Below are 27616 nucleotides of genomic sequence, written 5' to 3'. Positions count from 1 at the left end.
CACCACACAGAAACAGGACAAGGCAACACAAAAACAAAACAGACCTCCCCTGTCCCTCATCTGGCCCCATGCTGGCATATTTCCTTCTAGCCTTTTCCATATGAATATAACTTCACATGGTTATAATCCTGCTGATCAGCCAGGTGTGTGGACTGCTTCTGTCAGGTTTCATGATATCTAAAGTGGTTTTTGGGCGCCTGGGTGGCTCAGATGGTTAAGCATCTGCCTTCGGCTCAGGTCATGATCTCAGGGTCCTGGGATCGAGTCCCGCATCGGGCTCCCTGCTCCTTGGGAGCCTGCTTCTCCCTCTGCCTCTCTCTCTCTGTCTCTCATGAATAAATAAAAATAAATAAATAAATAAATAAAGTGGTTTTTGATATTAAACATAGTCTTTTAACCATCGCTTGTAATGGCTTCCTGGTCATCTACTCAGAAGAAAACCCACAATTTTCTTAATTATTTCCCTATTGTTGGAGCATTCAGGTAGCTTCTAATTTTTATGCTCTCATAAATACTGCTGTGATGAATTTATTGATGTACTTTCTACCTCTAGGATTGTTTCCCCTGCTTTAAAGCTTTTGATACAAAGCAGTGCTTCTCAAACCTTAATGTGCATCCAAATCACCCAAGAATCAGATTCCGATTCTGCAGGGCCTGAGTTTCTGCATTTATTTTATTTTATTTTATTTTTTAATTTTTTAAAAGTAATCGCTACACGCAGCATGGGGCTGGAACTCACAACCCTAAGATCAAGAGTCGCACACTCTACCGACTGAGCCAGCCAGGCGCCCCTGAGCTTCTGCATTTCTAATAGGCTCCCAGGTGCTGCCAATCCTGCTAACTTTAAGTATTGAGGATATGAAGCATAGAACCTGAAGTTTCAAGGCCAGGAAATCCTCTTTTGTTGCTAGCATACTATTTTTGTACTTCTAGGTAAGATCTGGGGGAAAATCACTACCTTCCCCCACCTACCTTTCTGGTTAGTTTTCTCAACCAATTCACTCACCTGATTTTTAGAACAACTCTACGAACCATTCTCAGTCCCACCTTATAGATGAGGAATCTGAGGTTTAGAGCAAAGATGTGGCAAGGATACCTAGTATCTACCATACCTGGGACCACAGTAGGGTGACCAGCTGTCCTAGTTTGCCTGGTTCTGGAATTTCCCAAGATGCTGGATGTTCACTGCGGAAACCCAGGGACAGGCCTGGGAAAACCAAGATGATTGGTCACCTCGACCACAGCGTAATTCAGAGTCAGCTGTTTATCATTCCTCATCCTGTGCCAGGCCCTTAACATAGATTCCTATAGAACATCTTTGCAATTACATTTAGACAATAGCATCCCCATTTGACAATGAAGAAAGGTTAAGAAATCTGCCCAAGACAAAAAGATAAACAACTCAATTTAAAAATGGGTAAAGAGGCAAAGGACTTTAGACATTTCTCTGAAGAAGATATACAAATGGCCAACAAGACATGAAGAGATGCTTAACGTCATTAGTCATTCAGGAAACACAAAGCAAAACCACAATGAATATCATCTTACATCCATTAGGATGTTACGATTTAAAAAAAGAAAGACAATAACAAATGTTGGCAAGGATGTGGAGAATTTGAAACCTTCATACATTGCTGGCGGGCACGTAAAATGGTTTGACTACTAGGGAAAACTGGAGGTTCCTCAGAAAGTTAAACGTAGAGTTGCCATGTGACCCAGCAATTCCGCTCCTAAGTATATGGTCCTAATAGTTGAAAACAGGTCCTCAAACAAATACATGTACACATGTTCACAGCATCAGTATTCACAATAGCCAAAAGGCAGAAACAGCCCACGTGTCTATCAACAAATGAATGAATAAGCAAATTATGATATATTTGTACAATGGAATAGTATTCAGCCATAAAATAGATGAGACTTGAAAACATTATGCTAGGTGAAAGAAACCAGACACAAAAAGTCATATATTGTATGATTTCATTTATATGTGAGACATCCAGAATAGGTAAATCTATAGAAATAGAACAGAGATTGGTGGTTGCTCGGGATGAAGGGAGGGGGGATGGGGAGCAACTGTTTAAATGGCACAGCATTTCCTTCTGGTGTGGTGAAAATGTTCTGGAACTAGATAGAGGTGATGGTTGCACAACATTATGAATGTATTGAATGAACTTCATTTTAAAATGGTTAATGTTACATGGGCGCCTGGGTGGCTCAGTCAGTTAAACGACTTGTGATTTTGGCTCAGGTCATGATTTCATGGGTCATGGGATTAAGCTCCATGTCGGGCTCCACACTCAGCAGGAAATCTGTTTGGGATTCTCTCTCTCCCTCTCCCTCTGCCCCTCTCCCCACGTGTGCACTCTCTCTCTAAAATAAATAAATCTTAAAAAAAAATAAAATGGTTAATTTTATGTTATGTAAATCTCACCTCAACATGAAAAACAGAAAGAAAGAAACCAACCAACCAACCAACCTGCCCAAAGGACAGGAAAAGGATCAATAAGAGTAACCTTTGTGGGAGATGGACGTCCTGGGGCTGAGCAGCCAGGAGGGGTCCTTGGCACCTGTACCGAGCCCGGAAGGGGTGGGTGAGGAGATGATAGGATCAGAAAACTTGCATTTTGCTCTTGAACATCAACCCTGTGAGATCAGTATTTACCACCCCATTTGGGAAATTTGAAGCTATGGAGGCTTGCAGGGATTCATTAATTGAGGGGTTAAGCATCCAGCCCAGGGGCAGGCAGCTGGTACATGCCAGGGTCAAGACTGGGAGCCAGGACTGCTAGATTGTTTCCACACCGCTGGAGACTAGACACCTGGGCTCCATGTCCCACCTTCCCAAACACCCCTTCTTCTTACAAAACCCCTTATCTTCTCTCTTCGTGAGCTTCCCCTCCCTCCACCTACCTCACACACTACTCCCAGAATTCTCCCAGGTTCGGCCTCCTCACCTCATCCCTTCCCCTGAGCCCACTGGCACGGTGCGGTCCCTCCATGAGCACCGCTTGCTCGCCAGGTGCCTGGGTTAAGAGTCTGTCTGTCCATGCCATCTCCCCCAGGCCCTCCCATCTGGGGAGGAGGCCTTCTAGAGGTCTCCTTTCGGGAACTGCGTCCTTTGGGCGGTTGTGGAAACCAGGCAAGTATTTGCACTCATTCATCCTTCTTGCTGTCCACCATCTTGGACCACATGGTGCCTGCCTGGATGTGGGGTCCCTCAGCATTCCTAGGCCCCCCATGGTGGGGAAAGAGTGGGGAAGTTTTGCTTGGCCAGAGAGGAGAGGAACTTAGGGAAGTGGAGCCCTAGGGAAGACTGGGGTGGGGGGAGGGAGTCTTTCCTACCATGGAGAGAACTATTCTATTACAGGGGAACCTCCAAATCTGAACGTTCTCAAGCTTGGTTCCTCCCAAACTCTGGGCTAGATCTGAAACACAGAACAAGAAAACCTTGGGCTAGGATTGGAAGTCCCCAGGATGGAAGAAGAACTTTGTCCAAGGCTTCCTTCCCCTTTTCAGCCTCTCAGAATAAACTGAGCCACAACCCAGGGTCTCTGACTTCTCACTATAGCTCCCTCCAACCCCCAATCCACCCCCTCCAAAAAAGTTGCCAGTGTTCCAGGGCCTCAGAATTGGTCTTGGTGGGGGGCACTTGGGTGGCTCATTCATTAAGCGGCTGCCCTCGGCTCAGGTCATGATCCCAGAGTCCTGGGATCGAGCCCCACATCGGGCTCCCTGCTCGGCAGGAAGCCTGCTTCTCCCTCTCCCATTCCCCCTGCTTGTGTTCCCTCTCTCGATGTGTCTCTGTCAAATAAATTAAAAAAAAAAAAAAAAAAAAGAATTGGTCTTGGTGGAAAATCTCTGGAAAGCCTGTTCCAGACAAGAGTCCTATTTCTTTTTTTTTTTTTAAAGATTTATTTATTTGACAGAGAGAGACACAGCAAGAGAGGGAACACAAGCAGGGGGAGTGGGAGAGGGGGAAGGAAGCCTCCTGCCGAGCAGGGAGCCCAATGTGGGGCTCGATCCCAGGACCCTGGGATCATGACCTGAGCCGAAGGCAGACGCTTTAACGACTGAGCCACCCAGGCACCCCTAGAGTCCTATTTCCACTGGGGCATGGTGGTAGAGTGGGTGTGAGAATAAAATCTAAGGAGAGGGCTCTGGCCTGGGGCCTCAGAGCTGCCTCTGAGCAAGAACGTCTGAGTTGGACAGAGCATTGTGGCGAGGTGGCCAGCCCAGGGTGCTGGGCAGAAGGAGCTGAGCAGAGGACTCTGGTTAGGGAGGCTGGGCGGAGGGGCCGGGCAGAAGGGCTGGGTAGGGAGTCTGGGCAGGGATCTGGGGAGAAGGGACTGGGAAGAAAGTTTTGGGCCAGAGGGGGCAAGACAGGAAGAGAGTCAGAGAGACTGGGCAGGGAAAGTCTGGGATGGGGGCTGGGCAGAGGGCCTGAGCCAGAAGGGAATTCCATGGCCCAGAGGGTGTCCCGGGGACCTATGAAAGAAGATGAGAGGCATCCGGGGTGGGTATGTGGGGCAGCAAAGGAAATGGAAGCCCACCTGCCAGGCCCTCGGCCCCTTGAAATGGCCCCAGAGCAGAGGCATGAAGCAGGCTGTGATAGATAAGTAGCAGAAACGTTTTCCTGGTGAGACTCAAGAAAACCTTCTGAAACAAACCAAACCAAATCCACTGAAATATCCTTTTCCAGCCCCTCCCCTCTTGCCTAGCCCTTTGCCACCAAGTGTTGGTCTAGATCGGGTTTCGTCCAGTCAAATAGAGCCCAGCTCTCAGAGAAGCTGAGCAGAGACTCAGGAGAAGCAGGTGTCTCCAGGGCCCTTTTCTGGGCTCCCGAGTGGCCGAGGCTGCCCACTGTCCAGGGCAGAGTGGGCACACAGCCTGGGGGTGGGGGTGGGGCTTGAGGCCCTGCTGTGCCAAAGGGGTGATCATCAGTGTCCCCCATCAAACAGTGATCAGTGTAAGGCCTAGTGGGTTCCAGGTGGGAATGGAGTGGGGGGGCCCCCCTGAGGCCCCGGGCATGAGGCACTTGGGTCGCAGGCGTGCGCCCACATGTTCTGGCGTGTGTAAGCTCTGCTCTTCTCATATGTGTGCGGGAACCCAAGAGTAGAGTAGAGTTGGGGTCCTTGCAGGCACTGAGTCCAAGGACGGACCCCAGCACAACCTCTTCTCCTCTACAACCCCGTCTTCCGAGGTTTCTGGGGAGGGAGACATCCCTGCTTCCTCTGTTCCTTCAAAGGAGGAGCTCCTCCCGTGTGCCAGGCACCGGTGGCAGAGTCCGAAAAGTCTCGGCCTCATGGGGCTTCCGTTCCGTGGGGAGGACAGGCAATATAAACAAATACATAGATAATTCGGTGCAGGAAGTGATAAGTTCTGTGGAGCAAAACAGTCTATTCCCTCTGTAGCAGTCACAGCCCCCTGAGAAAACAGCCATCTCTCTAGAGCCTTCTCTATACCAAGCTAAATACCCGCAAGCTCCATCGGCCACTCCGGACTCCTCTGGTTTCTAGATAACCACCTAAAAGGGGGCACAGGCCCCTCAGCGTATGGTCAGGCCAAGAAGTGCCCCGCACGATCTCTAGAGCCCTAGCCCTGGTTCCCGGGTTTCTGTGGGTTTCCATTGGTTTCCAGTCTGCTTTCCCACCTCCGTCCTTGGCGGCCACTTCACACTCCTGACTCATCTCCAGCCTACAAGCCGTGAGGAGCCCCACATCTTTTCCTCATGGACTACCACTAAGCCCCATCTCTCCCAACTTATTTTAAACTCAAGGGCCAGGATTTATATTTATCCTGGTAGTTTCATCCGGCGTGAGGCCGACTATCACTCAGCCTGCCAAGGCCGTCTTCTGGATCCCAGTCTGACATCTGAACTCTCTTCCAGCTGAGGTAGAAGTCTGATCCTCCTGTCGCTCAGGCAGAGCTGGGCGCAGCCTCTGGGGCGGTCAGAGGGGTCTCCTGCCAGGGGGACCTTGCTCCTTCACGTGGACTCTCCATGTGTGGCTGCCCAGGGGGCCACGACGCTCCCAGGACGGTGGGAGTCGTATTGTCAAGTATAACCACGTGGTACCTGAGAAAGCTTCATGTTCTGCTGGTCATTCTAGTAACTGATTTTAAAATTGGTTTGACATATTACAGATCAGAAGTTCCCACACCTAGATGACCATCAGAATCACATGGGAACTTTTATTTTTTTAAAAGAGATTTTATTTATTTGAGAGAGAGCGAAAGCGAGACAGATCACAGAGGGAAGGGAGAAGCAGACTCGCCGCTAAGTGGAGAGCCCGATGCGGGGCTCGATCCCAGGACCCTGAGATCATGACCTGAGCCGAAGGCAGACACTTAACCAACTGAGCCACCCAGGTGCCCCAAGGACCAGTTCTTTAACTGATGGCCCAACAAAGCTGGGGGGTAGGGAAGGGTGTCCAGGGGCCCCCTTACTCAGGGTACCTCTCCCCCCTCCCTGGTCTTCCACTCCATCATCCCACCATGGCTCCTTGGTTCTCCAGGATGGAGAAGACAGGGCAGAATGGGAAATGACTTGGGGCTTTGTTCTCTGAGGTTCTACCAGGTTCCATCTCAAAGAGGGATTAGGTAAAACAGTGGGGCCCTGACCTCAGGTACAATTTTAAGATGGCACCAACAAACCCAGCCATCAAGATAGAGAATATCCTCATGCAATATTTTAAAATAGAAATGAGTGCAAAAAAATCCACGATGAACAAAATATCAAACTGTAAATAAACAGGATTGGTACTAGTGCCAAGCCACGTCAGAGCCCGAGGTAAAAGGAAAAATAAGTCATGGAAACGATGCAGAAGGAGAGAGAGTTCAGAGCATTTATGAGTCTCCCAGCTCCCTCCCTACCAGGCTGCTGGTTGGCTCTGGTTCCTCTTCAGTCCCCACTGCAACGGTTCTTAGATGTAGTCCCTCTTGCTGGTTTGGGTCACCACCCTCCCTGCCGGCTCCAGTGTAGAGAGGTCTTAGCTGCTCCTACTCTTGCTGTTCCCAAAGCACTTTACCATCCTCTGCTGCTTTCCTTCACCCTGCCCACTCCTGGGTAAGCTGTCCCTGCATTAAACTCCCCCACTGGAAAGAAAGACAGAAAGACAGGAAGGAAGGAGAGAAGGGAGGAAGGAAGGAAGGGAGGAAGGGAGGGAGGGCAGAGCAGGAAAAAAATTTTTAATTTTTAAAATATCCTAAGACAGAAAAGATATTACATCCATGACACAAGAACAGAATGCTTTTTTTTTCCTAAGAAAAGAAAAAATCAGAAAACAATACAGAGTTCTTGGAAATTAAAAATATGATAGTAGGAAAAAGATCAGTAACATTAAGAAAATAAGGTTGAGAAAATCTTCCAGAAAATGGACCACCACCACCACCAAGCAAACTATGCAAACAAACAAAGGCGAAAGGCATGGACAACAGAAGAGAGAAGGAAATTCAAGGATCAATCCCTAAGATGGACATCTAATCAAGGGGAATTGTAGAAAAAAAAAGAATAGGCAGAGAGAAGATTGTCAAAGAAATAAAACAAGAGGACTTTCCAGACTGGTGAATGTAAGTTCTAGGTTGCAATAGTGCATCACATATCCAGCGTGGTGGGAGGGGGAAAAAAGCCAGAGGCAGGGCACATGACTGCGCTTCCAGAATACTGGGGTTACACCCCAAATGCTTCCAGATGTGGGGGGAAAGCCGTAATAAACAAAGAACAAGAGTAAGAAGGACATCAAACCTCTCAACAGTGACTTTGGAAGCCAGAAGATAATGCCTGCAAACTGCTGAAGGAAATTTATTTTTAATCTAGAATTCTATATTCAGCCAGACCATCAATCAAGTGTGAGGATAGAATAAAGGCATTTTCAGGCATGCGAGCTCTCTAAAGAACTTTCCCTCCTGTGTAACCTTTTTCAGGAAGCTAAACGAACAAGGGGCAGAAGCAGAAAAGAGAAGACACAGGGTCCACAGAATAGGGTGCCCAACACAGGAGACAGACAAGGGGGAGTTCGAACGCCAGGAGAGGGAGGTCGCACGATGAAGGTGGCGCAGGCGGGTGGGGCAGCAGCCAGCCCAGGTTGGAGCAGGACAACAGGAGAGAGAGGAGAGAGGTTGGGGGGTGGGGGGGGCGGGATAAAATCAGACAGGTTGGATGACACCAAAAATTCTATTTGAGGCCAGTGGACATATAAGAATACATAACCATGGTAAGTACAGAAAGCTAAGCAAACGGGGGTTAGGGAAAGGATCCAGGAAAACCAAAAATTACACAAGAAAGTAAACAATGATATTACCCTGCTTGGGTTAGTGGCGAGCAATATTTACATGATTATCATGTTATAAAGCAGAGCATATGGATTTAACAAAAATATTGAGAGTAGGATGACACTCGAGGGAGTCTATAAAAGACAGATCTTCATCTACACAACAGGTAGTCAACAGATAATGTCTGAATGAATTAATCAAGAGTCAGCAGCATAAGCAAATTACTTAGAAATATGGTGGTAACCGCCAGGAGAAGCGGCCCCCAGTGGTACCTCGGGAGCAAGGGGCGGGCAGGTGCGGAGGGGCGGGGCGGAGAGGTGCCAGGGGCGGGCAGGTGCGGAGGGGCGGGGCGGGGAGGTGCCAGGGGCGGGCAGGAGCGGAGGGGCGGGGCGGGCAGGTGCGGAGGGGCGGGCAGGTGCGGAGGGGCGGGGCGGGGAGGTGCGGAGGGGCGGGGCGGTCTGCTGTGCTTTGTTCTCCGATCTTAGCACCGTTTGACCTTTTTGACTACCTGCATGCACTTCTTTGTTGTAAAAAGATCGTTCTTGAGCATAAAATAAAGAAATGTACGCCAAGAAGCACATCCTGTTGTTGCTTCCTCTTGTTTCATAGTTTTTCTGCGTCCTCGGAATTCAATCTCAGCTATGGGCGCCTAGACACACGGCCAGGGGCACGCTCACACTCGTACGGTCACACACATTCATCACACACACGCACAGACAGCCCACGGTGGCAGACACACGGGCAAGCGTACGTAATACACAAAAACCCTCAGGCACCCGTGCAAACACACGCACACATGGTGATGGATTCACCCACAGACACGCAGTCCCTGCCAGCCTCCTGGAAAGAAAGCCGGCTGGGGGGCAGGGCCAGACATTGCAAGGACAGCGCGTCCTCTGGGCCTCGACCCTCCAGGCCTCCCTTCACCACCACCACCAACCCCCCCCCCCCCCCCGCAACTGCCCCCAGGCAGAGGAGATCTCACCCCTGAGCTTCACCCTAATTGCCTTCTCTGTGCCCTGCCCCCAGGCTAAGCAGCCTGAGCCTCTGCAGCCTTTAACCCTTTGGGGCTACGCCGGTCTGTAAATGGTGCGGAAATGGGAAGAGAGAGGGGCCTCGGCTGGCAGCTGGATGTGACTAATAATGCCACCTTCATTCACCTTTTAGTGGAGGCCTCAGGCAGTGGAAGAGTCCAGTGTCAAGAACCCTGTGCACATGCTGTGCATCCTTGGGCGAGTCACTTCACCTCTCTGGGTGCACAAGGAGGGGGGCAATCTATGAAGCTCTGAGATGTGAAGATTTCATGTCCCGGGCTGGGCCCTGCTTTCATCTCCTCCCCTGGGATCCCTCTCGCCATGCTGACATCCAAGGCCAATCCCAAAGGATATGTGATTTGTGCATCTGACAAGTACACATAGGGCACCTGGGGAGCCTCCCAGCACCACTTCCTTCCCCTTCCCCGTTCCTCCAGCACTCACCACCACCATGGTCCTGTTATCCGGCAGTCTGTCAATGGCCAGCATGCCCCCGCCCGGGTCTTGGCTCAGCTGGGTCTTGTCCGACTCCGACACCTGCCCAGGGCTCTCTCGGGCTCTCCGACTCCAGCCCTGTGAGGTGCCCTTGGCAGCCCATGCAGAGCCTCGGCCTGCATCCTGACCTGGGAGAAGGAGACAGAAAGCTGAGTCCCAGCAGTCAGAGTGAAGGTCCAAGGAGGGGACCAGCCGACGTACTGTGCAAAAGCCCCAACCCCACGCCATCCCTGACTGTGGGGACACCCCACGTGCATGAGAGCCCCGTGCCAGCCCCACACCACACACTCCGCACGCAGAACACCTTTAGTCCCTCACCCAGGCCCTCCGCAGTAGATACGATGCTCTCCCTTTTGCAGACAGGAATCAGGGGCTCACAGTGGTTAAAGAATGTCACACTTTGGGTTAGGGATGGAGACAAGTTCCAAACCTCCAAAGGGGTAATTATTCTCAACCTCTGCTGCATGCTGGAATCATTGGCGGAGCTTTAAAAATTCCTCATGTCTGGGTCCCACCCCCGAGATTCTGATATAATTGTTCTGTGGTGTGGTTTGGGCATTAGGAGTCTTAAATGATCCCCAGGGGAGCTTTTGAGAAGCCCTGAAGGGAACTCTATAGACAAGAGTGAGAACCATTGCTCTGGAACACTCCAAACCCATTCCTTATTTCTCCGTCAGAAATGGCACAAAATCTCACCTTCCAGGTGACTCTGGGTTCTAGAAGCTAGAGTAGAGTTCTTGTAGTTCAGGGCTTCTTGACATTAGCACTATCAACATTCTGGACTGGAGAATTCTTTGCTATGGGGGCTGTCCTGAGCGTTGTAGCAAGTCCAGCAGCATCCCGGCCTCTGCCCACTAGATGCCAGTGGCATCTCCTCCCAGATGGTGACGATCGAAGATGTCTCCGTGATGGGGACCACTGTTTAGTCCTATGACTACTTGCAAACCCCTTGGGCAGGTCCCTTTCTCCCTAAAACATGGAGCTTCGCCACCATCAAGGATGGCAAATAGGTTTCATTTCAAAAGTCATCTCCAATCGATTAGTGACAGCCAGGAGCACTCTAACTGAGACAAACTCGGAAGCTCCATCTGTGTGCAGCAGGAAAGATTGTCATGATCAATTAACAATGTCTGCCGGGGACACAGGATTGGAAAGACGCCGCACACCGGCCATTTAGCAGCCATTCCTAGACTCGGTGTTCTCTTCTGTCTCCTCTAGGTCATTAAATGTATTCTACATGTCACAGAAACCATGCTTTTCCTTTTCGGAAAGATTTGTGCCCCCAAAGATGTGTCTTATATTGTTACTGCAATTATCACCCCTACTATGAACGTGTATATGGCACGCAGATCACCGGAGAGGTGGAGCTGGTATTTCCTGTGATATTCATCAATTCCAGGCCCACCCGGCGTCAGACGCCCTTCTCCACCTCTGCCTGCCCCACCCCTCCCCAGAGCTCCTGGATATAACCCTCTTTCCTAGAGCACCCGATGGTGTAACTACGTGCCTGTCTCCCTGGTAGACAAGTTCCCCCAGGACAATCTCCATCTTCTGCAAATGTGTATCCTCAGTGTCTAGCAAACAGTAGGTGCTCAATCACTGTTCAACTGAGGACACGATACTGGAGGTAACTCTTGGGAGCCAGCAAGGACAGAGGTTGAGACAAGGCTTGGCCAGCACCAGGCCTGAGGCTGGGGCCAGGACTCTGCTGTGGGGCCCTGGTTTGTCATTAGACATTTTATCCAATTAAGTCATTCTTGGCTGTTGGTGCTTGCTGGACCCTTGCCGGCCCCCCTCTCACTTCTCTGCCCCTAATCGCAACCAGATGCTCTGGAGAAGGTGGGGAGAGGGGCGGTCCCCAGGCCCCTTCCCCAAGTTGCCCAGTGGCTGTGATGGGCCTGCGCCCAGAACTGGGAAGGCAGTCTGCCCATGGCTCCGACCCCAAGCCAGGGCTGTCTTGCCCCTCTCGGGTGGGGCCCACAGCTGCCTCTGGAGATAGAACTGTTTGTGCTGGGCTGCTTTGCCCAGCTCCCCAGGTCATCCTGCAAGCAGCCCTCGGGCCTGGGCTAGAGCCAGAACAGGAAAGGAACGTGTGCGGAGCGAATGGAGGAGCTGAACCGGTCTGGAAGGGGACGCTGGAGATCTGCAGACATCACAATCCTGCAACTGAGACAGGAGGGTACTTGCAAAGTGGGGGTCCAAGGCCTGAGAAGAGGGCTGGAAAGGGGGGCCCAACCAGCTGTGAGGTCACGGAAGGGACACCTGTACCCACAGGCTGTGTGACCTTGGACCCGTCCGTTGACCTCTCTGAGCCTCCATTTCCTCATCACTAACGCGGGGATGACAGTCATGCCTACAGCACAGGCTGCCGTGAGCATCAAGTGCAAAATTCAAATGAGAAGGCTTTATAATCAGAGAGCTCAGGGCCCAGGTCAGAGGCAAAGAGTCCATGGAGGCAGGCAGCGAAGGAGATGGAGAAGGAAGCGGCCCAGGAATCTGCCCTACCCTGACCTAGCCCCAGCCTGACCCTCTCAACCCCACCCCCACATCTGTCTCCCTGCCACCCCACCCCCTCCCAGTGGGCTAGGACAGGACATCACCCCCTCAGCCTGCGGAAGGAGCCAACACAGCTGGTGACTCGCATGTGTGTGTCGGGGCCCACGTGCCTGTGCACGCACACACTTGCCCCAAGGTCCCGGCCCTCCTCCCTGCATGCTCACACATTGCCGCCGGCCTGTCCAACCCTCGGCCACACTCAGCTCTACCTTCTGTCCTGCACCGGAGAGCTTCACCGGCTCAGCCCCCATCTCACGTCTCCGTATGTGAGTGTAGCTGCCTGTGAGCACCGGCCAGAAGCGCCCAGAGCACACCCCGGGCATGTATCCATCCGTTCACTCACCCACGGCCCCAAGTCGCCCACCGTCTAGTGGGCCGTCACAGCAGTAATAGGGAGAACAAGAAATGATGGCTAACTTTTTGAGTATGCTTAGGGCTAGCCCTCTTCCAAATGCTTGAAACCCATTAACTCATTTACTCCCCACAGTAACCCCATGGGATGGGTGCTAGGTTTGATCTGTTGTACAAATTGGGAAACTGAGGCATGAAGGTGTCAAGGAATCTCCCAAGGTCACGCAACTAGTCCGTGGCAGGATATGTGCACACGGGTGGGCTGACTTCCAGGCTCCCCAGACTTCAGGGGTGCTCAGGCCACCGCAAGGGCAACAAGAGGGGATTTCCTAAGGTGCAGGGACAGCCCGGGGAAGGACCGGCATATGAGCTGGGCTCACTGGGGGCCACCCGGGAGTCCTGTCCTGGGAGCCCGTGTCCCCTGGCATGCAGGGGGACGGCCCAGCAGTACTGCCCCAGATCCCCTCCATGGGCCACTGCCCTGCTCTGGCGCAAGAAGCCCCGGGCTGACCGCAGGAGGCCGCGTCATGCCCAGCCCCAGGGCGCCCTCATCCCACCCGCCACCCAAGCTTGCCCTTCGGGCCCCACAGCCACCACACAGTCCTGGAGCTCCTGTAGCCTCCACTCTTAATGCCCTCGAGCTAATCTCCCGCACACCCAGGAAAACTTGATTCCGTCCCTCCCAGGCTTCAAGCTCGCCACAGCCCTCCAGCCGAAGGCCCTTCATGACCGGTGACCGGATCCCTGCTCTCTCCTCCAGCTTCCTGTCTCCCCAAAGCCCTCTCCAGGACCCAGCCCGGCTCTCTCTGGCCACAGGGCCTCACACAAATGGCTTTCCCAGCCAGGACCACTCTGCTCCATAAATGAACCCCTCTGATGAGTTTTTGCTCATCCTTCAAGTCCCATGAGATGGCACCTCTTCCCAAAGCGTCCCCCGACATCTGTCCCCCATCACCCCAAATGCTACCTGCACCGTCCCAGCCCTGATCCCCACATGTAGTTGCTGCCTGGGCATCTGTAGGCTCCAGGCACCTGACTCCGAGCAAATGCTCAGTAAGCACAGATGGAGGAAGGAAGGAAGGAAGGAAGGAAGGAAGGAAGGAAGGAAGGGGGGAGGGAGGGAGGGAGGGAGGGGGAGGGAAGGGAGGAGGGAAGGGAAGGAGGAAAGGAAGGGGGGGTCTTCAGAAGCTCTGAGTACTTGAGATCCACAGGCAGAGAACACCCTTCCCCCGGGGCACAGCCTAGAAAGCTCACGGCCGTGCCACAGCAATAAAAGAGCGCAGGTTTGGAATCATACAGGCTCTCGAGGATGAACCCTGAATCTACTACTTACTGACTGTGACACTGGACAAATTACATAACCTCTCTAAGCCTCAGTTTCCTTATCTGTAAAATGGGGATAACACTTGGTAGGTTGTTTTGAGTCTTTAACAAAATAATATACGCAAAGCACCCAGCAAAGTCCCCCTGCCTTCCCCAGGTTTAACGGGAGGACCGACTTTCCTAGGGGCTTGAGAGAGTCTCCAGACCCTGAGCTGAAATCCTGCATCCTCGTTACAAAGCCCCCAGTTGCATCCTCTTGCTGGGAAACCCACTGAGGTTCCCACTGAGGACCCTCCCCTGGGGAGAGGGAGGGAGGCACAGGGAATTGGCAGGAAGGGACCACCAAGTAGTCAGAGGAGAAGAGGAGAGGAGAGAAGAGCTTGGCTCTCTGTGAGTTTCTCTCGAAGGGAGGGTCCGGGGTCCGTGACCACCTCCTGATTCACTCACTCATTCAATATACATTCATTGAGGCCCTACTGTGTGCCAGGCACTGCGCTGGGTGCTGGGGCGACAGTGAACAGGCAGACACAACCCCTGTGCCCAAGAAGATTCTAGTTGGAAAAGACACATGAATGAATGAATGAATGAATGAATGAATGAATGAATGAAGAATGTGGCAAATAAGAATGTGACATGGTGATGAGTGCTATCAGGCAGACGAAAGGGTTGGGTTTTATTGTTCACCTGGGCAGAGCCATCAGGGTGGGCCTCTCTGAGGAGGTGGCCCTTGAGCTGACTGAGACCTGGATGAAGAGATGCCAGGACTTGAAGACCAGCGTCCCACAGCCTGGATGTGTTGAGGGATGGGGCTGCGGAGAGTGAGAGCAGGTGCGGGGATGGCTGGAGGCTATCTGATGGCCCCTGGAAGAAGTTCGGATTTTAGTCTTGGTTTGTCTGGAAGTGTCTGGTGGGCAGAATCATGGCTATAGGAGCCCTAGATGCAATCTGGTCCAAACCCCATTTTATAGAAGAGGAAATCCAGGTGCAGAGAAAGGAAGAAGTTGCCAGGGTCGCCAGGGATAGGTGTTGGGCCTGATCTCCTGACTCCCAGACCAAAGACACGCCCTCCAGCTGCCTCTTCTTTCTCTGTTTTAGGCAGCTCCCATTCCCCTTGGGCCAGACCCTGCTGGCCCTGCCGCACCCCGTGCATCCTAAGGCCATCTTCCTGTCTGTCCATCCGTCTGTCTATCAGCCTCTCGTGGTCTTTCCTCACCACCCAACTATATCTTTGGGCCATTCATCTTTGTGCTGCTCCCGTTCTCATGACGGATGAAGTTTCAAGGCTCCACCAAACAAAACAACCCATCTAGAGGGAGGGGAGATCTCAGCTCCCTCCTGAGGGCCCCCCAGCCCAGAGAGCTTGGAGTCTTGGGGCTAGATGGCACCCCTTCAAGTCCAGCTCCCCACTGCCCTTTCATCAGGTCTGAGGGCTGCACCACTGATCCCAGCCAGGCTTAGCAGCACCCCCCAGAATGCCCTACCCCCCCCATCTCTTCTTCCCAAAAGACACCCCGGCCCCCACCTCCACACAGGCCCTTCCTCCAATCCAGCCGGGCCTGGTGAAAAGAACCGCTGGACTGAGAGTCAGCAGCTGTCCACCCTGGCTTCCTAGCGCTTCCTGAAGTCCGACCCATCTCTCTTGCCGCAGAGAAAGTCCATTTTTCCAGGCCGAGTCTCTGGCAAAGCCGAGAAGACAAGGTGTCCTCTACTTAGAAATTTGATTCAAGTCTCTGCCTGTCCCTCTCTTTCTGGCCTCCCCAGGTGTCTAGTACCCCAACTGGACTCTGAAGAGGCAGCCCTCAGCCAGGCCCCAGGCTGGCCACCATCCCCCAGCACAGGCTCGTTATCTCCCAATTCCCCTTCCCCAACCCTTTCCATGGTTCTCCCAACTCAGTCAGGGGTCCAGAGCCCTTCCTCATCGCCCAATCGCATTCTGAGTTCAGAAGATCTCACCAAGTTTGGGACTGCAGAGGACCTCAAAATCTGACCTGCCCAACCTCTTCCTTTATATATATATATTTTTTTCAATTACCAGTTACCCACATATATCATAACAGATCTGAAAAGGAAAGACAATCCTAAAAAAGAAGAAAAAAATCTCTCATAATCCCACCACCAAGAGTCAAAGATTTTGCTCACAGCCTCACTTTAGAAGTGGAGAAATAGGCCCAGAGAAGGAAAGTAACTTGCTCAAGGTCACCCAGCAAGTGAGATGCTGGGACAAGAAGCCAAGTCTCCGGCCCTTCTCTGTGTGATCTCCCTGAAAACTGGTGCTTCTGTACCACCAGGCTCTTGCCACACCAACTTCCACCGCTCTCTGCCCGCATTTCCACCAGCAGCACCCTTCCCCACCCTCCTCTCCACAGGGACCCAGGCCTGTCTCATCTACACAGGAGGACTGAGGACCATTAGAGTCAAGAACTCTGTCGCGGATGCTGTGCCTGATGCTAGCACGCTCCAGAGACATAGCAGCCTAACTACAGCATCTCCCTGGACAAGCCCGTGCCCCCGCTCCATCCCATTTAAGGGACACCTATGTCCCCGAGGCATAAAGTTCTATCTTCCCAATTCTCTCTGTCAAGAGGCTAGACTGAAAATTACCCACCTCCCCAACCCCAGAGAAGTTCTGGGTGCCTGAGGAGAAAGGAAGGGAATGTGAAATTGCATGCTGAACAATGGTTCTTTTATAATACAAGAGACTCAAGGTAGACCTCAGAAAGGACTTCCAGGGGGGAGAGATGATTGTGGAGAACTGGTGTAGGGGAGAGGAGTGTGCAAATAGGAGCCCCCCACCATCCAGAGCCAGAGCAGCTGATGGCCAAAGGCCACCAGGACAGCAAGGCGGGAGACCAGGAGCATCCTGGAGACTGGGGAATGGGGGGGCAGGGGGTGGCTTCTTCCTGAGCCCAGGACTGTTCTCCAGGCTCCAAATAGGGAGAGGAAGACAGTAGGACAGGCTGCTACAGAGCTTCCTCTGGGAGAGATGCTGGGTCTCCACCATCCCCCTGGCTGCTCCCACCCAGCCCCCAAATCTGAAATCCGACTCAGACCCAACCTGGGTCGGCTTGGGGCTGGGGTGGGGCGTGGGGGGCGGGAACAGAAGGAGGTGGCAAAGCTGGGGCAGGAGGCACCCCAGACTCCCCATCTCATCAGAATTCTGCCTCCCTCGGTGTGACCAGGGGTCCCTATGACTGCCCCACTCTCCTCTTTGGGGCCAGAGGCCACCGCCTTATGCAGCCCCCTCTACTGGGGTCCCTGCAGTGTCCTTCCAGGAGGGAAGGAGAGGTGGGGGGCATCAGGGTCTGATGCCTCCACCCTCACTCACACACCCTACGTGTTTAAGAAAGTGGGTCCCTGTCCACCTGCCACAGCCCACAGAGCTCCTGGCCCTCCGCGGACGGTCCCCGCACCGGCCCGACATCGCCGGCCGGTGGGTACTTGCCCGCGCCCACGCCCGCCGGCCAGCCCCCTCCCGCCCCCCGGCCCACCCCGACCAACTCCGGCCGGTCCTACCTGCTCCGGGCGGGGGGCTCAGCGCCCGGGCAGCCTCCCTGAGCACCAGCACCAGGAGCCAGAGCTCTGCCCGCATGGTGGGTGCCAGGACCCGCCCCCGGCCCGCTGCGGGCCCCGGCGAGGGAGGGGCCGGGCCCGGGCGGCGCGGTGCCCGGGGCGGGCGCGCCGAGGGGAGGGCGGCGAGGAGGCGGCGGAGCGCGGGGCCCGGCGGGGCGGCGGGAGAGGCGCGGGCGCCGGCGCGGGCGGGCGGCGAGCGAGCCGAGCGGCGGCCTCCCGGAGCGCGGACGGGGAGGGGGCGGGGCGGGGGGGGCGCGGCGCCTCCCGAGCGCTCCCCGAATCTTCCCGGGTCCTCCCAGCCCTCCCCGAGCGCTCCCACGGCGGGGGGGTTGCGGGGGGGGCGGGGGAGGGCGGGGGGCGGAGTAGGGGACAGGGCAGGGGACCCTGGGCTGGGAGAAGCGGCCCCCCACCCCTCACCTTAGCTCCTGCCTCCCTTCCCCTCCTCCACCCCCCGGGGAAAGCCGCGGAGACAAGACCGGGGGGTGTGTGGGGGGGGTGCACACCCCAGGAAGGGACAGGCGTCCCGTCCCTCGGGCGGTGGACTCCTGCCATACGCACCCCTTCCCCAGCTCTACCAGGCTGCCCGACTTTCTGGGCTGTTCCTCAGAGTTCTGTGGGTTTCTGATGCCCATCCCCACCCCAGGAATCTCCCCTTGCAGCACAGACCCCCCAGCTTCTCTCGCCAACAGAGGCCCGAATTCCACTCCCCTCCCCAAGGCTCCTCTCCGTTTTTCCCGTCACCCCCAGTTCCCAGCAAAGTCTTGCCCACCAGCCTGGCGGACACGGGGGTGGAGGGGCCCGGCTTACCCATACTTTAACCCGGACTTCCCCTCACCCCCAGAAGGTAACTGAGGCTACCCTTCTCTCTGGGGACCCCGGGCCTGTTCAGGGTCCCAATCAATCCTCAAAGCCAGCCCCCAGAGCAAGAAGACGTCTCACCCCACCTGCCACCACCTTATGACAGACTCTGGGGATAGATCACCTTTTTTTTTCCTTTTCTTTTCTTTCAGGACAGAACAAAAATACCCGCAATTTAGGAGATTTAATAGACGGGCGGGGAATCAGGTCAGGACACGAAGGTGCCTGTTCCCTCCCCTGACCTACTTCGTGCGTTGGCAAGGAGCTGGAGCATTCGAGGGTGGGAGAATGAGGGGTGAGGGGCACCTGGTTTCTCACGGGGCTGGGGCCTAGGGAATGGACAGTCACGGACAGGTAGGGGATGGACGCGGAGAGCCCTTCAGGGAATTCCCCAGGAAGAGGGATACGCGCGGGGACAGGAGTGTGGGCTGGAAGAGGGGGATTCCCTGACACTGAGGCCAAAGACAGGAACTGAGAAGGGAAACAAAAACTAAAGACTCCCTAATCTCTCAGAATCCCAGTTCCTCCTTCCTCTGGATCCAGGGTCCCAGAAACGACCTCCTCCAGCCCTAAACCCTAAGCCTTTACAATGGGACAAGGCAAGGCCTGTCTGTAAGTTCTTCTCGTTGTCTAATTCAAATCCCGAGTTTGCCGACTCTCAAATAGGAAGAGGCCGCCGCCTCCAGCTGCGGCTTCTTGCTGCCCTCTAGCGGCCAAGTGGCGAGCCGCGGTCTGTCTTACAAGGTCTCTTTAAGGGCTCGGACTGAAAACAGCAGCTTGGAAATAATTCGAAGCAAGTGACATGTAAATTTTTTTAAATGTAAGCCTCTAGAACTTGCGCGTACATCAGAATCACCCGGAGGGCTTATTAAAAATACAGATTTCTGGGCGCCACCCTCAGGTTCCTAATTCAATAGTTCTGGGAAGAAGCCGAGAATCTGCATTTCTAACACGTTCCCAGGTGGTGGTGCTAGTCCGGGGACCACATTTTAAGAGCCATTGCTTGAGATTTCCCGCTTCTTGCACTCTCTCGCGTCTTTCTTGCACCAATTGTCGTCCGCCCCGAAGGGAGCTGGCGAAGGCGATGTCAACGTAAAATGGGGAACGGGGAAAAAATGACATAGGGAGACCAGGACCTTTGCGGCCAAGTGAAAATGAGTAGCAAGGGGGCACCCGGATTTGAACCGGGGACCTCTTGATCTGCAGTCAAATGCTCTACCACTGAGCTATACCCCCTCTGCTGACGTTTGGGCGCAGTAACCTCTTAGTGCTATGAGTGCGCAGGCGCTGTGACGAGGTTGTGAAAAGAAGTGGGGTCCAATGTTCACAAAAGTTGAAAATAATATAATCTCAAAAGATTACTCGCCTGGACGCGGAACTTGTTTCCCGAAGCTCTGAGCTAAAGATTTCTACTGAATGGTGTAAGCAAAATGGAGTTTGGAAAAATCCCTCGAGATTCTTCGAGATCCCTGGTTTCGGGGACATTCCCTGCGCCGAGGTCCCCCTCTCCTGCCCTGTCGGAGCCCCTTTATTGCCTCTTGGCGCCCCTCTCTCCGTCCTGCACGCCCAGGCAGGCTTCTCTGGGCCGGGCCTTCCTTCCCCAGCCCAAGCCCGGCCCTTAGATAGTCGGCCTCCCTCCCCGGGAAGAGCCGTCGGGTCGCTGGCCAGGCCCACCTGGGGGTGCGCCCGCCTCCGCCCTCGCGCTTCGGGAGTGCGCAGTCTGCGCTGTCCCCCCAGGGTTAACCAGCAGCTTCTCGCCCTCGCACTGCATCTCACCCGTAAACGCCCGCGCGGGCTGAGCGCGTGGATCTGCGGGGCCAAGACTCCAACGTCGCCTGCCTGCAAAAAGGGGTGGCAGTCCCCGAGACTGCAACCCCTCTCCCCTGCCAGGGCACCCTGAGAGGTGGACCGCAACCCCTCTCCACTGCTAGGGCACTCTGAGAGGTGGACCGCAGGACAAAGAAAACACGAAAAGTCTTGTCTGGAGAGGGGGCACCCGGATTTGAACCGGGGACCTCTTGATCTGCAGTCAAATGCTCTACCACTGAGCTATACCCCCGTCACATCGCTTATTCCTTTATTAGAATGGATTTCTGTAGTGTAAGGGGAATATTAAATTATGTTTTTATCCGAGGGCTGTGTCGAAATGACCTCCTGAAAAGAACAGGTTGTGGGCTGGGTGGGGATAGCTAGAATCCTGAGTTCTTTTCCCATCATCACACCTCAGGAAAACCACAGGATTAAGGAATCCTACGCCTTCTATAACTGTGTCCAGGCGTCCCCAAGATGTCCACGGCCTGACTCGGGAAGGAGAGAAACCCATGTGGACTCCAGGACCATCTCAGGTCTTATGGGGTAACAGCAGGTCTCCGCATACAGGTGGACAGCCTGGGTTTCCATCCTTGTCTTCCGCTCTGCGTCCATAGAAATCCCCAAAGGCCCCTCCCCCCTCCTCCATGAGTCAGCATCAAACCACTCCCACCCCTAGACCCAGGTAGAGCGAAAAGCTCCCAGTCCTGGCAAGTCAGGAGTCAGTTATCTGGCAGAGGATGGTAGAGCCCAGGACCAAAGAACCAGCCAGTCCCCTAGCCAGATGGACTCTTGAGGCAGTACCCCCTTCATTTCCAAGGAGGATTTCCCCGGACCTGATAACCCTGTACAAAAACCAAAAGCCAGTTGGAAACACAGGTAGCAGGAGCAGGCAGAAATAAGAGGTGAGCAGTTTTCAATGGCATTTATTATACTTTTATAAAAATTCTAAAACAATGACAAAATCATGACAAAAGACAGTCGAGATAGGCACGCTGTAGGAACTGGGGACATGTGGGAGGAGTGGGATTCACACTGGAAGGACTGGAGGGCATAGGATGGGATGGCTTAACGCTCAGAAGCTGTGGTCAGAGCCAGCATCCCAGAGGGAAATGAGAGGCATGGGAGGAGTGGAACTCCCCAAAGTGCAAGGCATGTCCCCCTCCGGGATGTCCCGTCCTTCTTCCTCTCCCTTCCCACCAGTTTTTTTTTTTTTTTAAGATTTTATTTATTTATTTATTTATTTATTTGAGAGAGAGAGAGAGAGAGAGAGAGAGAGAGAGCACATGAGGGGGGAGGGTCAGAGGGAGAAGCAGACTCCCCGCTGAGCAGGGAGCCCGATGCGGGACTCGATCCTGGGACTCCAGGATCATGACCTGAGCCGAAGGCAGTCGCCCAACCAACTGAGCCACCCAGGCGCCTTTCCCACCAGTTTTTGGCTCTGTCCTCCTTCCCCTGAGCCTGCCCCTTCACCTTTCTGGAATCTCCTTTGCTCAAAGATGGCTAAGGGGCCAGAAAGCTGGGGCGGGAATCGATGGATAGGGGGTAGGGTTCTAGGAAATAAAGAGCAATTCCAGGGGGTCTCTTACTCCGTCCCCCATTTTTTTTCCTCAAAGAGGTTGCGGGCTGAGGGGACGGGGCTCCACTTCCCAATCCCTCGACATGTCCAACAGCTCGCCTGTGCCTCCAAGGACACCTGCTTCCCTGGAGTGAAGGGCAGCTCTTCTGCTCTCCTGTCTGCAGCAGGTCAGGGCGGGCAGTCTAGCCCCTTGGTGGCGGGGTTGGGTTGGGTGGACTGTGGCGATCTCACTGTCCAGAGCTGACCCAGCTCCCATCAGAGAATCGTAGAAAAGTAATCGTCACTTGGGCTTTCCACCCATGTAGTCCAAGCAAAACCCCCCAGAGTCCTTGGTTGGCCTCAGGTCGGGGCATCAGTTGGCAGTGGCCTGAGATTGCATCCACTGGAGCCCCGTGGGCAGCCTGCGGGGAGGATGGAAGAGGGCAAAGATCATTATATCCCATGAGGATGATGGCCTCCAAGCCCCCAGCCCCTACCCAGAGCTGATGGATTGGATGTAACAACCAAAGTTACATCCCATCTCTCAGTCGACAAATATAACACGTACTGGGCTAGGGGCTGGGGTGACTGGTGAAAACACAGACATGCCCTCTGGGGCTTACAGTCTAGCAGAGGAGATGGATGTGGGTTGGGGGAGGGAATGGCAGGAACACTACCAGAACTGTGTGGTTCCTTGGGCTGACCTGCCTGCAGTCTCCAGGCACCCGGGTCCCCAGCCTGCTGCGATCCCACTCGAGAGAGAGAAGAGGAAAGAGAATTTTCCAAGCCTGATGCGTGCGAGGCCCTTTCTATGTGACCATGACTTAGCTACTTTCTCAGCCGTACCTCAGCAAAAATTGCAACATTTGCCCACATATTTTCAATCTCCCTTTCCTACTTGATCTTTTTCGAGCACTTGCCACTTTTTAACTTACTATAGATTTTTCTTAATTTTATTGTTTATTGTCGGCTCCCTCCCACCGGAAAGTAAGCCCCATGAGGGCAGAGGTTTTTGTGTTTTGTTCACTGCTGTTTCTCTGGCACCTGCAAAAATGCCTGGCACAGAGTTGGTGCTCGATAAATGTTGAATGAATGATACCGTTTACTCTCTACAGAAACTCTAAGAGAGGGTCAGTATAATCGCCCTCCTCTTTACAGATGAGAAAACTCGAGGTCAGAAAGCCTCAGTGACTTCTGCCTGGAAGGCTTGGCCCCCAGGTCTTCCCATGGCTGTCTCCTCCCCCTTCAGGTCTCAGCCCAAAGGTCACCTCCTAGTAGAGGTTGTCCCTGACCACCAGAGCTGAATCAGACCCAACCCTGCCCCATCTATCACTGTTAATTCAATTTCACTCTCTTCATGGCACTTCTCAGTACCTGAAAGGTTTGTGCTTAGATGGAGGGTCACCTCTCTCCCCACTAGAATACAGCTCCTGAGAACAGGCACTCTATCTCGCTCACCGCTTACCCACAACATCTCAACTGTGGGTGGGTGCTCGACTGACTGGGCCCAGGAGCTAAGTGTGAGCCAGATTCTGACAGCAGAGAAACAGGAGAAGGTTCTGATGGTCAGCTGTTCGTTGGTTGGGCCAGACCCTGGAGGTCCAGGTGGGGCAGCCACTAACCCTCCCCCGGTGAGGGCACAGCAGCCCTGGATGTGCCACGGGTGGTCTTTGATGGCGCTCAGAGTGACGAACTGAGAGATCTCCACAGTGGTCATGGAGTTCTTCATATCCTGCTTGTTGGCAAAGATCAGGACATAAGCATCTCGAAGAGCCTGTGCACAGAGGAGCCCAGCCCCATTCAGCCGGCCAGGGCCTAGCCTCCCTTTCCCCTTCCCCCACCCCCGAGTCCTCCCTAGCTCCCCTGCTGTCCCAGGTGGGACCGGCGTGGGGCCACCACATCCGCGGACACCCACAGCTCGGGGAATGCCTGCCCACCAGCTCATATGCTCCTTACGACAGTGCCATGAGGCAGGAATTTGGTGATCCTCCCCCATTTTGTACTTGGGGAAACAGAGAAGTGAAGTGACTTGTCTGGAGGTCCCATGGTGAGTGAGAAGTGGGGTCACGACCTGGACCAGCAGCTCTGGCTTCTGCGATCAGCTGTGCGGAGGGCATTCTGGCCCTTCATCTGGGATAAACTAGCCCCGTCCAAACTGCTAGGGTAGCGGCTCTTAGACACTGGGGACTCAGGAACGAAGCTCAGAGAGGCTGAGTGAGTAGGCTGAGGTCCCACAGCTAGTACACCGGGCCCTCTCCCAACCTCAGGGGCCTTACCTCATGGGCCAGCATCTTATACAGCTCTTCCCGAGTGGTCGGCAGCCGGTCCCGGTCGGTGCTGTCAATCACAAGGATGATGAGCTGGCCAGCAGAGAGCAGCTGTGAGTGGCGGGCTTTCTCCCGCCCACTGTGCTCCCCGACCCGGCCTCGGCACCGCCCCGTGTAAGCCCCACAGAGCACGGGTCTGGTCTCAAGCTCTCACCGTCCTAGTCCCATTTTCATTCCCTTTTCCATCCAGACGGCGGGGGAACACAGCACGACTCTGATTGTGTGCCAGAGGCGACGCCCTGGTCGTTCGGGACGGTGTTCAGGTCCCACCACAGCCCTGGGCGACTGGACTAGGCTTAGCGCCATTTACAAACGAGATGGGTTCAGCGAGGCGACAGATCTTGCCCCAGGACACACGGCTGGTGGGTAGCAGTGCTGGAATTCGCCTTCGGTCTCACTCTGGGAAGCAAACCACCAAATCTTGCAAGAGTGAGAAAGGCCCCCGGAGACCGAGGGCCTGCCCCATGCAGTGCATCACACAGAAAGCTGCCAGCGAACAGACAAAGCTACCAAGAGGTATTCAAACATTTTTTAAAAACACTGTGCTGCATTAAGGATTTGAAATGTATGCGTTAGCTGTTGTTTATTATGTGATTTTCACAACAATTCAGGGCAGTCGTTATTACAGTCTCCACCTCACAAAGTGGGGGAACGAAGGCTCAGAGAGGTTAAGTGACTGGCTCATGTCACACAGCAGCCTTCAAGGCCCCTCCAGCCCCAACACTCTGCTCACCTCGGGGTTGGAGTAATATGCATTCCAGGTAGAGCGCAGAGCCTCCAGCCCCCCTATGTCCCACACGAGGAAGTGTGTCTTTCGCAGAACGATCTCCTCCACGTTGCTACCGATGGTGGGAGATGTGTGGACCACCTCATTCATCAGGCTGGGGAGGGAGGAGAGGGCACCAAGAGCTCAGCCCATTCTGCTCCCAGCTCTGGGCCCCCCACCCCTCGGCTCCCGAGTCAGGCTGAATCTAACTCAGAAAAACTCGGCCCAGGTTGGCCAAGCCTCTGGGCACAGGGGAATGCAGGCAGGAGTGGGACCGAGTCCTGCCCTGGCGGGGACCCCAGAGACAGGAGTCATATTAGAGTCGTGTCCCCAGACTTTAATATGCAATTGAATCACCTGGGAGTCTTGTTAAAATGCAGATTCTAGTCCAGTGAGTCTAGGCTGGGGCCCAGTGTTCTGCATTTCCAACAAGCTTCCAGATGATGGCAATGCTGCTGATGTGTAGACCACACTTTGAGCAGCAAGGGATTGGGAAAACGAGACAGATACAAGTGAAGACCATCAGAGAGGTGCTTTGTTTAACAGAGAGAACACACACTTTTTATATGTAGGGGGTGCCTCTGGAAGATCTGGGCATCAGGGGTGATTGGGAAACTTACTTTTCACTGTATGTGCTTGTAATGTTCGATGTACTCTTTTCTTCTGGTTTAAAATAAACATTTAGGGCGCCTGGGTGGCTCAGTCGTTAAGTATCTGCCTTCGGCTCAGGTCATGATCCCAGGGTCCTGGGATCGAGTCCCACATCGGGCTCCCTGCTCTGCGGGAAGCCTGCTTCTCCCTCTCCCACTCCCCCTGCTTGTGTTCCTGCTCTCGCTATGTCTCTCTCTGTCAAATAAATAAATAAAATCTTTAAAAAAATAAATAAACATTTACATATATTTCTTTTTCAGGGGAAAATTTTCCTACGTAAATACTCTGCAGGTTCCAAAGGGGGAGAGATGCCATCCAGAGAGTGGACATCGGGAGCTACAGAGCTCAGCCAGACTCAAAACTAGCCCTCCCCTTTGGGTGTGAAGAGGGGGAGAAAGTTAAGAGGCAAAGTTCGGGCGCAGGAGTTAGAAATGTGGAACCCGCCACTAGGGGGAGCGAAGAGCAGGGAGGCAGGAAGTCCGTTTCTGACAGCCTCAGGCCTCCAACAGGGTCTGGTAGGGGCGGGGGTGGGAGGGGGATGGCGGGGACCGTTGGGGTCGCCCATATTGGGCAGGATTCGAATGCCAGGCGAGGGGCCACAGAACTGAAGGGTCACTATGCCAGGAAGATCACAGAGCTTCCCCCCACCATCACTCCTCCTGGCTACTGGAAAACCCGGGAACCCAGGGAAGGGCTCCGGCGATTGGTCCAAAGGTCAGTCAGTCTGATGGGAAGACCCAACCCCCACCTCTTTCCATCAGAGAGTCACTTACAACTGGTAGAGAATGGTGGTCTTTCCGGCATTGTCCAGTCCCACGATGATAACCTTGTGCTCTGGAGGCATCCAGGGGGGAAGGCAGGGTCAGGGCCAAACTCAATAACCAAGGGACTGAATGCCCCATCGGGCTTCCCAGGAAGGAGACGAGTGTTTCCAGCGAGCTGGGAGACCTCTGCCCACTGTACCACTTCTGCTCCCCTGCACCCCTCCTCGACAAAAACCCAACAGGGTACCCCACCCCCAGACCCCGGACAGCCGCACCACTCCCGGACAGTGGAAATGATTGCTGAGCCCCGCCTCCCTCGCTCCACATTTCCAGAAAAGCGGTTGCCGGAAAGGTCCGGGTCGCCCGGGGCTTGCCAAGAGAAGGGGTCTGGAGAAGGGGCCACGATCGCAGGAAACCCGCGGCCGCTTTTAGCCAGGAGGACGGAGGCTCGCCGAGCCCTGCGCCCCGGGGTGCACCGAAAGCGCGCCACCCGCGAGGAGCGGGCGAGGAGGGGCGGGGAGGGGCTGTGGGAGGGGGCAGGGGAGGCCGCGGAGCCTGCAAGGAGTGCCCACGCAGGACCTTCGGAGCCCGAGGTCCCCCAGCGCATCCGCCCCGACCCCAGATCCGGGAGCCCCAGGTGGGACCGGATCAAAGCGGTCGCTTGAATGCGCTGTGCGCCCTTTACCCTGGTTCCCGAAGATGCCCATCAACTTGGCGATCAGTTATCCCATGGCGCGTCCCAGGCCGGAGAGGGGCAAGACTCAGCGACGTTCGGGGGCCCGGGTCGAACCAGGGTGCTTAGAACCCCGCCCCCCGGGGAGGGCCGAGCGAGTTTTGCCTATGAGGTCACGGTAGCCCGAGGAGTCACCTGCAGGACCTGGGAATCCCCTGGGATGGGGGGCCCCTCGCAGGTGCTATGAATGTCACGACGACAACGAACAGGCTACTTGTCTAGAGCCCTGGAGGTGCAAGGAAAGTGGGGTCCAGACTCCACATCCTCCCCTTTGCCTTTGCCCTGAGAAAACCCCAGAGGTTCTCTGGGTGAACTGCTCCCCCGCTGCATCAGGGAGGCCCAGCACAGTGACCCACTACCAGGTCCCCGCTCTCCCTTCTCCAAGTGGCATGTCTGGGACACTAGACTGAAGCAAAACCCTACCTTCTGCACCGGCCAGCTGTGTGGAGCAGGCGGCTCACTGATCCTCTCTGAGCTGGGAGAATATTCCAACCCTCAGCAGGTCCCCACTGTTTTCACTAGTGTGGCTCTTGCAGGCCCACTCAAAGTGAGT

The 27616-nt window shown here is 54.4% G+C and overlaps 2 protein-coding genes and 2 non-coding genes across 5 annotated transcripts in view; all 4 read right to left on the bottom strand.

Moving 5' to 3' along the window:
- The window catches only part of PLXDC1 (plexin domain containing 1), a 55565-nt gene extending 37875 nt beyond the window's left edge, over window positions 1-17690 (bottom strand). For both annotated transcript variants that reach the window (XM_032429010.1, XM_032429009.1), the window contains exons 1-2: window positions 17541-17690; window positions 9747-9925 (exon numbers count right to left, since the gene is read on the bottom strand). In XM_032429010.1, the coding sequence (XP_032284901.1) occupies window positions 9747-9925; window positions 17541-17616 (255 nt within the window). In that variant the 5' untranslated portion in view covers window positions 17617-17690. The remainder of the gene's footprint in view (window positions 1-9746; window positions 9926-17540) is intronic.
- Window positions 17691-19619: 1929 nt separating this feature from the next.
- Window positions 19620-19691, bottom strand: TRNAC-GCA. Its single transcript has one exon. It is a non-coding gene; the product is annotated as a tRNA-Cys (tRNA).
- A 751-nt stretch (window positions 19692-20442) lies between these two features.
- Window positions 20443-20514, bottom strand: TRNAC-GCA. The gene has a single exon. It is a non-coding gene; the product is annotated as a tRNA-Cys (tRNA).
- Window positions 20515-22195: 1681 nt separating this feature from the next.
- Window positions 22196-27061, bottom strand: ARL5C (ADP ribosylation factor like GTPase 5C). The gene is given in 6 exon segments (XM_032428819.1): window positions 22196-22244; window positions 23445-23596; window positions 24099-24182; window positions 24883-25030; window positions 26340-26400; window positions 27016-27061. Coding segments are annotated over 6 exon segments (540 nt in total).
- Window positions 27062-27616: the final 555 nt, after the last annotated feature.

The sequence above is a fragment of the Phoca vitulina genome, unplaced genomic scaffold (genome assembly GCF_004348235.1).
Source record: "Phoca vitulina isolate PV1807 unplaced genomic scaffold, GSC_HSeal_1.0 scaffold40, whole genome shotgun sequence".
Lineage (NCBI taxonomy): Eukaryota > Metazoa > Chordata > Mammalia > Carnivora > Phocidae > Phoca > Phoca vitulina.
This window is presented reverse-complemented; position numbering and strand designations above follow the sequence as displayed.